Source organism: Rhinolophus ferrumequinum, chromosome 11, assembly GCF_004115265.2.
Source record: "Rhinolophus ferrumequinum isolate MPI-CBG mRhiFer1 chromosome 11, mRhiFer1_v1.p, whole genome shotgun sequence".
NCBI lineage: Eukaryota > Metazoa > Chordata > Mammalia > Chiroptera > Rhinolophidae > Rhinolophus > Rhinolophus ferrumequinum.
In genome coordinates, this window is record NC_046294.1 from 52734944 (window position 1) to 52747074 (window position 12131).

The 12131-nt window shown below is 44.6% G+C and overlaps 1 protein-coding gene across 1 annotated transcript in view; it reads right to left on the bottom strand.

Annotated features, from left to right (window-relative positions):
• TENM4 (teneurin transmembrane protein 4) overlaps window positions 1–12131 on the bottom strand; it is a 719375-nt gene that overhangs the window by 46605 nt on the left and 660639 nt on the right. Inside the window, exon 24 of the mRNA XM_033120388.1 lies at window positions 2250–2482. Coding sequence (XP_032976279.1) covers window positions 2250–2482 — 233 coding nt within the window. The remainder of the gene's footprint in view (window positions 1–2249; window positions 2483–12131) is intronic.

Below are 12131 nucleotides of genomic sequence, written 5' to 3' on the forward strand. Positions count from 1 at the left end.
TTTAGTGACTTACATGTACTTTGTGGGTGTCAAGGCCCTGGCTCTGGGGACCCATGTATCTAGGATTGGCCAGCAGGGTGCTTTAAGACACCGAAGGGCCTGTGAGGGATGAAAACCCACTGCACCAGTAGTTCCTCCTGCCCCCTCTACAGGCTGTTCAGGGCTGGAGAGCGATTTCACGCAGAGGACCAGGCAACCTCCAGGCAGGGAAGCCTTTCTTCGGTCCCTGCCTAGAACGTAAGTAAACTAGTTACATTCCTTAAGGACCAAGACAGGAGTTTTCCTGTCTGCCTGGCTATGCTGTCTTTCTCTCCCATCTGCGAGGACTGATGAGTGCTCCATGAACAATCTGGTTTCTTGTTTACAAAGTTGGCTGCACAGGCTAATAGGAATGATCTATCCCCTGATGAATTACTTGAGTTTTTCCTCTCCGTTTGTTATGCTAAATAGCTGAACATCTTTTCTCCTCCCTGCTGCAAAGGGTCTGCATACTGTGGCACCCCTGTCACTTCTAACTGCGGTAATTACAGGCTTTTGGGCAGGTTTCACTGCATTACATATGCGTGAGAGGGGGTGTGTGTGTGTGTGTGCATGTGCGCACGTGTGCATGATGAGAAGGTGGAGAACACACGTGTGTAGAGCAACTGAGAAAGACGTGGAGAGAGTAAAAATTATTGGAAAAAACAGTGTCAATTCTAGGAGAGGAGAATGTTGCAACTGAAAGGCGTCTCAGGGAGCATGTAGCCTAATCTGCTCATTTACCCGTGGGAAAACTGAGGCCCAGAGGAGGAGGTCACAAAGCCAGAGAGTGGCAGAGCAAAACCACAATGCAGGGTCCCTAAATGCAAGCTCAGTGTTCTCTCTACTGCAGGCTACACTCTCAGTATTAGGAAATCATAACTAGGAGGGAGATTAACCATAGATGCCACGATTTTACCTCACAGAGTTACTATCTGATCACTCCAGATATGTGGTAGAGACATATGCTATAATACAATATAATGTAACAGCTATAATAGAAATCACTCTATGGGATGTTTATCACGTGCCTGGCACCATGGTACTAAGCATTTACATTCTTGATAACATTTAATGTGTACCACAATTGTACACTATATCTCTATTTCATAGATGAGGGAAATAAGACTCAGAGAGGTTAAGCAACTCACCCCAAGTCACACAGCTATTAAGTGGCAACGTCTGAATTTGAATACAGGTCTGCCTGATTTGACTAGTGTCTAAATGCTTTGATTTGAAACCAGGCCCTGAAATCTGGCACTATTTAATAATATCATCACCCATGTCATTTTTATAGGGTACCACATGAAGTATATTAATTTTGATCCTCAGAATGAAGCTAGGAGGTGGACACAGAAGGTATTATTACTTCTATTTCATTAATGAGGACACTGAGGCTTAGACACTATAGGTGACGGGCTTTAGGGTGAATGATGGATATTCATTCATGATGGCTGCTCCGCCAAAAAGCCCTCCTACTCTCCTAGGCACAGGGGCTTCTCTCAGTTTTGGACTTGCATGCACAGTTCTTTCTCCTTGCATCTCAGGAAGTACTTCTCCTTCTCTCTCAAATCAGAGTGATTCACGTTCCAATCTTATTTTTCTGCTACAGTGCACTTATCTATGCAACCAGAGTACACTGCATACTCGGTAAGTACTTGATGAATAAGTGAGTGAAAAATTGTGATTATGGGTAGGAAGAGGCCCAATTTTTTACGGGACTCAAAATTGAAACAGCTAACCCACCCTAGAGCATAGAACATGTGCAGACAGGACAGACTGCAATGATTTTATAAAATAGTAACGTGATACAGCATAAATTCCCAACAGTAGAGGATTGATAAATAAAATGATGGGATGTCCACTTGATAGAATACTATACAGCCATTAAAAACGAGTACAGAGAAAACTAATGACATGGAGACCTGTTCATGATTTATCGGTTAGGAAAAAAGTAGGTTACTAACACAGTTTGTTTAATGTGATCTCATTTTGTTTGTTTTTGGTGAGCATTACATGCACACAAACACTTAGAAAAAAAGACGAGTAGGAAAGACAGGAAATGTTCACTGGGAATATTTCCAGCAGGTGGGATTATGACAATTTTAATTCCCCTTTGTAGAGTTCTTGGTAATTTCCAAAAATTTTTGCAATGATAACATGTATTTCTTTTGGAAATGAAAAACACCCCAATAAATGTTACTGAAAGTGTTTCAAACGAAAGGCCTTACCCCTGGGATTGGTAAGTGTGGCTTCTGTGGCCTTCCCACCGTCCCCGCAGCGAGTGTCGTCGAAGGGGAGGCACTGGTCACCTGTCCCCGCGACCACCTCAGAGTTCTTGACAAGGTCCTTCACCACCACGGTGGACTTGATCTTAAAGACCCGCCGGCTGTTGGTGTCCGAGAGGAAGACGGCCCCACTCATAGGATCTGTAGCCAGGTAGTATTTATGTGCTGGACTGTGACTGGAAAACAAGGACATACCAGTTGGTGAGCACTTTCTTCTTTCTTATCAGGTAGCCAGAGAGGTACAACTTAAATCCAAGCAAAAACGTCATATGGGAATGATGTCTTCATTTTGGATGATAATTCACCAATTTTTCTGATCCCAGTGGTTGGTCTAACTCTGCCTCCCACCCAACTATGAATGCCAGTGATGGTGATGCCCAGCCCAGGGCCACGCCCATATCAGGTGCTCAACACGTTTTCGTAAAAGGATTACGCGTGGGGCTTACCATAGGTGGCCTGTAAATCCAAGCCAGAAACATGAAAGGGCTTGACTTTAAAAAACGCTCTAAGAGTCTGTCTGACACACAAGCTCTTCTCCCCCAGAGTTTTGACAGCAGCCACAGGCCTTCTTGGGACTGACTGATAAGACCCTGGCCACGTCTGACTCCCAGGGAGCACCAACACGGTCTTCACTTGACACTCATGTTATACTTATCAGGAGCCAGTCATCTCCCGCTTGCCGTCAGATATAAATGCACTGCAGGTTAATTTGTGTTTTGCATCAACGTCCAAGAAAAAATAAACCAAACATCGGAGCAGTGCTGATGATGGTTCTGTTTCTGGAAAACAGTCATAAAGACAAGGCTATGCTAACAGAGGAAAGTGAAGTCAGACCATGACTGCACAGAGGCATTACAGAGACAGGGCACTGCCTCTATGTACAGGGTAGGAAAACTGCACAGGCTTTGGAATCAGATCAGTCTGGGTTCTAAGTCTAGCTCTGTCATTTCCAGGTTTTGAAACTTGAGCGGATTACCTGGCCTCCTGCGCTTCAAGTTCTCTTCAGCTGCAGAAGGGGGATGTTAACAGCTACCTGGTCAGTGTATTGGGATATTACGTAAAATAACAGATGACAAATATTTAACATCATGTATAGCACCTCTTAGGTACTTAATACCGTGTTTCCCCGAAAATAAGACCTGGCCAGACAATCAGCTCTAATGCGTCTTTGGAGCAAAAATTAATATAAGACCCAGTATTATTATATTATATTATATTATACCCAGTTTTATATTATAGTAAAATAAGACAGGATATATTATATTGTATTGCATTATATTGTATTGTATTATATTATATCATACCTGGTCTTATAGTAAAATAAGACTGGGGTCTTATATTAATCTTTGCTGCAAAAGACGCATTAGAGCTGATTGTCCAGCTAGGTCTTCTTTTTGGGGATACACAGTAATCTTAACTATTTTACTTACGAGTCATCATGTATGTTTTCGCACTTGGAGGGGACTACACGGTAGGACTTTTGCTATCACATGGTACTGATTTACCATTTCTTCCACCTCTAGGCCATTGGAGTAGGACTCACAACTCCTGGGGAGCTGTTTTCTGCTGCTGTGCATGGCCTGATTATCCACAGGCCCTCCGACTGCATCTCAGTACTGAACGTCTTCTGAGAAACAGGAATCTCTCTGTTCAGGCTGGATGGCCTGGCTATTTTCACCGCACGGTGGGACACACTGTGCCAGGGGATTCAGAGGGCAGAATGAGCTACGCCTAGAGCACCAGCCAAGTAGGGGTACTGTATATCCCTTCAGGATGCAAGTCATAGGATCAGAAAAGTTTAGAAAGAAGCTATTTTGCATTTTATCAGGCATGTAAGTTTTACGTCCTTTTACAAAACACATTTTTACAAATTGGTGTTTTTGTTTGAATTGCATATGAAGACTGGGGCACTTTAATCTTTTCAGCGTCAAGATCTCTGAAGGTATTTATCTAGCCCTGACTGTCCGTCATCACAACCATCCATTGCTTGGAACAGTGTCTTGGGAACTGGCCGCTACTAACGGGGTCTCCAGACCTAAGGCTTTCCTTCGTTTCCTCTCCCCAAATTTGATGAAGATGACATGATTTACCACATATCAGTGAAATCATATGGTTCTCTGCTTTTTCTGTCTGACTTATTTCGCTTAGCATCATACTCTCAAGATCCATCCATGCTGTCACAAATGTTTTTGTATATAAACCAAAAACAACAAGACAAACAAATGAGAAACAAAAACTCAAAGACACGGACAATAGTTTAGTGGTTACCAGAGGGTAAGGGGGGTGGGGGGTGGGAGATGAGGGTCAGGGGGATCAAATATATGGTGATGGAAGGAGAACTGACTCTGGGTGGTGAACACACAATGGGATTTATAGATGATGTAATACAGAATTGTACACTGAAATCTATGTAATTTTACTAACAATCGTCACCCCAACAAATTAGGGGGAAAAAAAAAATGACATGATTTTCTTCAACTGCCCTGCCTCAAACAGAGGGAAGGTCTCGCTGCCTGCAGCTTGGATGCTCCCTAAGCCATTCTTCCCTGACCTACCCCGAAGACCAGCACTGCCCATTTCTTACAGGCTAAGTTCAGGCTCCCCAGCCTGGCAGCACACAGGGCCCTTTGGGCTCTGCTGTTGCTCCATCTTCCCAGCCTCCTTCCAGCCACTTGCGCACAGCAGCCCTGCACCCCAGCAATACTATCTGTTCCTCGGCAGGCCTCCGTGCATCTTTGTACCCGCTGCTCCCGCTCTGTGGGATGTCCGTTCCCCTTCCCTTTGCAGCCTGCTGAACTCACTCTTCAGGGGTCAGTTCAAATGGTACCTTTTCTGGCCAAACCTTCCCCAATCTTCCTTCTCTGTGCACTGAGATTCATATCCGTTCATATCTGGATTACGGGACACTTAACATAATGCTGTAGCTTTTTATTCAGGTGCCTGCCTCCCAAATCCGACAGTCAATACTTGAAGGGAAGAGACAGGATTTTATTCAATTTTGTAATTTCCAGTGTTCAGTTTGGTGCCTTCTGGCTCAAAGCAGCTGCTTGCTTTCAGTAGATGGCATCCCCATTTTGTTTTTGTTCATTTAAGTGGCATTTTCAATCAAATTACTGAGTTTTTCTTTTACTTCTCTTTTTTTGGGGGGGTGGTAACAGGGGAGATGTCCTGTTTATCTTGATACGTCCCCTGTGACTTACCCTATAATGTGGCACAGATTTAATCTTTCCAGGTGACACTGATTCTGGCTAGACAAAATGCAGTGACCTTAGATCCTGCTCTGCAACGCCAGAGCAGCCTTGATCTTTCTGCTTTCCTGATGACTGCTATGAGGTGGGGCTGATTATTTCATTTATTTGTATATCACTCAAGATAAACTGGTGTTATCCACCTTGGCAGAAAAATGGGCCCCTGAGGAAATATGATGAGGGGCCCTGTCCACTTAGATTAGCCCCCTGAGTTTCTGGCTCACGTCTTCCTGCACTGCCCCAGAGAAGTGCCACTCACATGGAGTGCCAGATCAGTGAATTCCAGAAAAGGGTGGTATTGTCAGGATGGTTCCTGAATCTGTAAATGCTGTGGCCCCATCTTTTGCGCCCAAGGATAAATTTGAAGTCTGGCAGCTTAGAAGTTGTGGGTTCTAATTTGGGCAAGTCACCAAAATCGTTCAAGCTGTTGGTCCCTTAGCTGTCAAATGATTAAGTCCCTGCTCGGTTTTGCTCACAGGCTTGTCATTAGGATCAAATGAAATTATACATCGCAACAGCCCTTTCCAGTTGGCAGAGCTCTTGGACTATCTTCAACTCATTCTTTCTCGTGCCACCTGCACTGGGAACAGCACCTGGCCCTCTGCTGGGAGCAGTGCCACCAGTCCTTGGAGAACAGCTGCAGACACGACTGTCACTGTTAAAAAAGCATCTGCTGCCACCTCTGGGTGCCTATTCCATTCCGGATGCTGTGCTAGTGTTTTACATGCATGACCTCACGTTCCTCAAAACCACCATATAAGGCAAGGTCCTTAAGTGACTTGACCAGGGCCAGAAACTGCTAAGTGATAGATGGATTTCCAGCTCCGATCTGCTGGACTCCAAAGTCTGTTTTTTTCCTACTTCTCCACACTGCTTCTCAGGGTCTAGAAAGCTCCACTCCCCTTATTCACCGGAAAGTACCTGCTCACCTCCTGAAATTCAGCTCAAGCATTACCTCATCTATAATGCCATTCCTGGATGCCTGGGCCCCCCTGACCCCACTGGTAAAATTGGCCACTTCCTTGCTGTGTTCTCACTGGATCTTAAGCAGACTGTACTTTTAGTACCTCTAGCACCTTAAGGCACTTTTCTGTTTAGTGGTCTGTCTCTTCCATGACATCTTGAACTCCTCAAGGGCAGGGACGGGCTTCGTGTCCCTGTCGCTTAGACCTGGGCTGGTGCAGAGGAAGTGCTCCAGAAAGGTCTACTGAATTTAGGAATCCGTGAGTGAATGGCCATCTGCCTCCCTGGGAGTGTACACAGGAAATACCCACTGCTAAGAGTCTTAGCGTGATATTTCTCAAACATGGCTCCACATCAGATTCACCTGGAAAGTTTAAAAAACAACAACACCCTTACCCATAATATCTTAAGGGTCTGGGCATCTGTACCTTTAAGATCTCTCCAGGTGACTCTGAGGCTCAGCCAGATTTGGAAACCATATCCTTCGGTCAGTGCTTTTCGAACTTTAATGTGCTTGTAAATCACCTGGAAATTTTGTTAAAATGCAGATTTCAGTTCAGCAGTTCTGGGGTGCTGCTGCCTGAGTCTGCATTTCTAACAAGTTCTCAGAGGATGCCAGGGTTGCTTCCCTGTACTTTGAGTAGTAAGGCCTTCCAATACTCTGTCAACCCTAAATGCATGAGATGGAAGATGGCCTAGGTTGGGACCCCAGGCCCAGTTCTGTGGCAGGGATGAGTCTGATCCTGTTCTGATCCTGAGCAGGGCTGGCCACAGACTAGGATCGCAGCTCTGTTCCCAGATTCTGTCACAGGACCCACATTCATTGTCTTCCCCTTCCTTAAACATAATCTTGGCTACGTAAAATTTTAGGGATTATAAGGGTATATCGTTCCTGAAGCTAATGAGCTACGTCAAGCCTCACTCTGCCCCCTTTCTGGATGGTGTAGGGAATTTCCTAGTAGGAGCTGCGAGCCCAGGAGTCTTTGTGATGAAAGGCGATCTATTCTCTGCTTCTGATGAGAATTCTCCCTTTGTCTCAGAGTAAGGTCTGCCTTGTGCAAAAGAGCATCCTCTGAGCACATCTAGAGGCAGCCCTGGCAGAACCTGATTCACAGGTTCTTGGAACCAGTGGGGAGAACTTGAGTACTAGAGCCACACAGACAGGGTTTCAAATACCAGTTCTACCACCCACTTGGAAGGCGACTTTGGGCAAATCACTTCATTGCTCAGAGCCTCAGTTTTTCATCTGAGAAATGGGGATAATCACATTGACTTCAAGTGGGTATTTTGAGGACAAAATTGTACAAAGAATGTTAATCTCTGAGCATAGTACCTGTTTCATTAAAAAATAAAAATGCCCAATTAATGGTAGCTGGTCACCTTGAGAAACCTCCAGAATATTTATGTTACTACATAGTGGAAAAGCCAAGTAGGCAGAGTTAATATTGTCCCATCCAACCTATTTCCTGGAGGCAGTTCAGGGCTCTGTTAGAGTTAACATAATACCGTATTTCCCTGAAAATAAGACCTAGACGGACCATCAGCTCTAACGCATCTTTTGGAGCAAAAGTTAATATAAGACCCGGTCTTATTTTACTATAATTTTGCCCCAAATAATTTACTATATTTTGCTCCAAAAGACGCATTAGAGCCGATGGTCCACCTAGGTCTTATTTTCGGGGAAACATGGTATGTGTAGCTGGGATTGATGGAGACTTGAGTTGAATGTACTTCTGAACAATAGGCTTCAAACATTCCTCCACGACCCTAGGGAAGAGATCTGGGAAGAGATGAGGATCTTTGCTCCCTGAGGGGTCTGCAGAGGAAGACGCTGAAAGGATTAGGGGTCCCTGGACTGAGCATGCCCCGCATGGTGGCCTGGCACTGAGGTGAAAAGGCCAAAGGCAGAGAGGAGATTGCCCTGGGGAGCACACACGCAGGCTAAGGGCACCAGCCTGAGCCAAAGGCTATTCCTGGGAACAGCTGAGACAGTAAGTGCTAATGAAGAGGACAAATTTTCAGAATTTCTTTATCCATTTATGACATTTACAGACAGAGGAAGGGATTTGCCAATATCCAGGTGCCTGTTAAAACCAGAGCTGGAACCCAGGCCTTCTCACTCCGGATTGAATTTAGAAAACCTAAATGCAGAAAAAAATTCCTTTTTTCCTTCCTGCCTCAGTTCCCTTTAGAAATATTAATAGTTTTTAGCACCTGAGAAAACAATGACTTGAGAGAGGGCTGGCTTTGAAATCATACCATGGATACATCAAAAGATCACTAAACATCAGAAAGAAAAGGCACCAAAACCACAACTTAATTTACAAATGATGATATTAAAAACCAGAAAAGCTAGTTGACCAGACTAGGGTCACATGATGCACGCACAGCAACGCTGGACAAGCACCCTGGCCTCCGGACCCTTCCCAGCTAGGTCCCCCTGGCGGTGTCTCAGACGGTTACTCCCACTGATGGCAGGTTTTAGTGTTAAATGCTAGGTTTTCACCCACGATCTTCTTAGGAAATGTACTTCTGTGTTTTCTGTAAAACTGAACTTGAGGGCACATATCAATGCATAGTTCCGTATCACCCATACAAAGCTCCTGAAAATCTCTCTTAGATTTTAGTGTTAGGAAAAAAATATTCCTCCTATGAGAAGTAGGCATATTTTCCCATTTCTGATAATGCAAACCATGAAAATAACTATGCTTCCCTGTTTAGTCTGACTGCCAGGAAGTTCAGAGTCTGAGTTGATGTATGATCACATATATGTATTTCCACCATTTTTGTTCCCAAATTCTATTTAGTTTACTTTAATGCATGTGTCTTTGGTTGTAAGAGGATTGGATTCTTTTTTGGGAAAGATAGAGACATCATCATCATATTATATGATGTCTTCATCATTATTATGATAATTTATTATTAGTAGTAGTAGTATTATTACTACTACCACCACCATTTCTGGAGCTCTTTTCTGTGCCTGGCACAGAACTTTGCAAACATCCTCTGTAAATCTTCTAACAACCTCCAAGGCAGATTTTATTAACCTCAAGTTAGAAACTAAAGCTCGGAGAGATGAAGCCATTTTTTTGAGGTCACACAGTTGGGAGCTTCAGTTTTCTCATCTGTAAATGAGATGTATCACGAGTACCTACTTCACAGGGTAGTTTGGGGATGAGTTGTCATCATCCATGTAAATCACTTAATCCCTCTCAGCTATGCACTAAATGCTCCAGACATGTTAACTATTATTATGCTCTTAAAATAATATATACAAGAGCATATGATTTTACATGAATACTGTATCTAATTATATAGATATGGATATTATCATTATTGGATTTGGGGTCTTTCTGCCTCTTTCTACCATCCTAAGACATTATTTTATCCCAACTACCCTCCACCCCATCTGCCACTTTGATCTGAGTCATATGTGGGTAACAGAGAGCACTTCTGTGACAGTACGAGCCACAGCTCCAGCTGCCCATGGTGACGTTCAAGTCACCCAAATGTGTGCGAGGCTGGGGGCCTCGGAGGTGACTATTACCCAGGAGTCAGATGAGTGCCACCAGGACAGGTGACGATGACAGGCAGACAGCTCTCCTCGTGTGACTGACGAGGCCCACTTCTGTCTGCGGCAGTGTCATGGCCAGCCTACATGACAAACCTATTATGTGACAGAGTTCCTATTTGGGGATTGCTCTCTTTGGGTGGTCTGCAGGGTCTGGAAATCCTCCCCCACATTTTCTTTGCTGGCAAACGATCTGGAGGGGTCACCTGGCATCCCAGCCACCAAAGCTGAGGCACCGGGAATGCCCAAAGAAGTGCAAATCGAAAACCTGTCTTCTTCTAGGGTCTTGACCTGATCAGGATACTCTCAGAACTTCCCATTGTGACCATCAAAGGCACTCAACACCGTTAGGATGATGTCCTCATTTATCCTAAGGACAAGCAGATCGCGGTGTTCAAATTACTATGCCAACGTTAATTTTCCCCCCACTACTTCAGTCTGTCATAGCCACAGACTCCCAAAGTAACCGCTGTGCTTTGCTAGAAATTAAAGGAGTTCAGGTTCTCGTCACCCGCACCCACCATTATTAATGACGTCCTCTCATTGCAACCGATTACTCCCAATCAGTTCCAACCGCACAGGATTCATTTGCCATTGAGCCATCTTAAATTGACACATGCGTCTTACCATACAACATGCAACAAGGCAGAGGAGAGACAGGAAATTCTCCACTGGTTGGCTTACCTATGTCTGAAATCTTTATTTCTGACAGAAGACAGGAGAGCAGGGAATAGAAGAAAGAATGAGGTGTTAGCAGCAGGGTTAGAAGCATTATTAGCAGCCTGAAAACTTGACAGCAATGGTATTGTACAGGGCTCTAATAAATAAAGACTTAGCAGCTATGACACTGATATATTTTATATTGGATATTGCTTGTCAGTGAGCTCACTTCCAAGCAGCTACGTATCACAGAAGAGGCATGGTTTCACCTGCACCACTACGGCTGACTTCGGGGAGGGGATGAGGCTGACACATGCTGCTGCTTTCACCAGGGCTAAAGACAGAGGTTAGAACAGTCGACTCCCTCCTCCGCACACCCTCCCACCCCCGACCTCCCAGACAGAGACTCAGTCCCAGAGAACACATGCTCTCTGCTATGTTTCTGTGTGCACGTTGGCCTACATGGAGTTGTCAAAACTTGCATAGCCCACCATGATCCTTTTCTAATAGAATACAGAATTGGAGATATACTATGATTAGAGGGGCAAGGTAACAGAGAAACAGCCCTGGGAAAAAGACTGGAAGAAAATATAGCAAGATGATAATATACTGGTAAATATGTTTTTCTTCCCAAATTTCATTAACTTCTCCATTCCCTACCCACTGTCTTCTATGATCTCCCCAAAACGGTGGGAGGGAGACATGGAAAATGAGATCTCTTATTTGAAAGATGTGAAAATGGAGGCCCAGAGAGGGTAACTGTCATGCCCAAAGTTGTACTGCTTCTCTGCTACGGTGGGCTGACGCCCCGATCCATGGCTTTTCCATCGCAGTGTAGGAGATGGAAAGACAATACGAGCAGTTGATGGAAACAGATACACTCAAGGGTTCCGTCTTCCTTGACGGATGTCTATGTCCGTCAAACTCATAAAAGAGAGAAGAAAGGCCAGAATAACCCATCAGTACCTGGTGCTCGTTTAGCCTATCTGATTTCCTGTGAGTCCACAGAATGTGAACTGCTAATTGTTTTCATGGCCAAAGACCTCCTTCGCTTGTCCCTGTGGGTGAGGGCAAATACTAACACTCTCTTCTTGAGGGCTGTGATGGCCATTGGGCGGCCAGCAAGCCTTCCCGTCCCTGCACATGTGCACCGCAGAGGGAGATTCTCAGCAGGCGCTTCCCTCCAGGGAATAAGTTAAAGTATTAAGCCAAAGTCACCCTCATTGGGCCAGGTGACAATTCTTTGGGGAGGCAGAGCTGCACAATGGCTTTCTGGTTTTAGGTCCACCATCCTAGAAGCTCGACTTTGGGCAGGTTCTTTAAATGACCCAACTCTCCTTTCTCTTGTTTGTCAAGGGCAATTGTAATAATTATCTCGTTGAA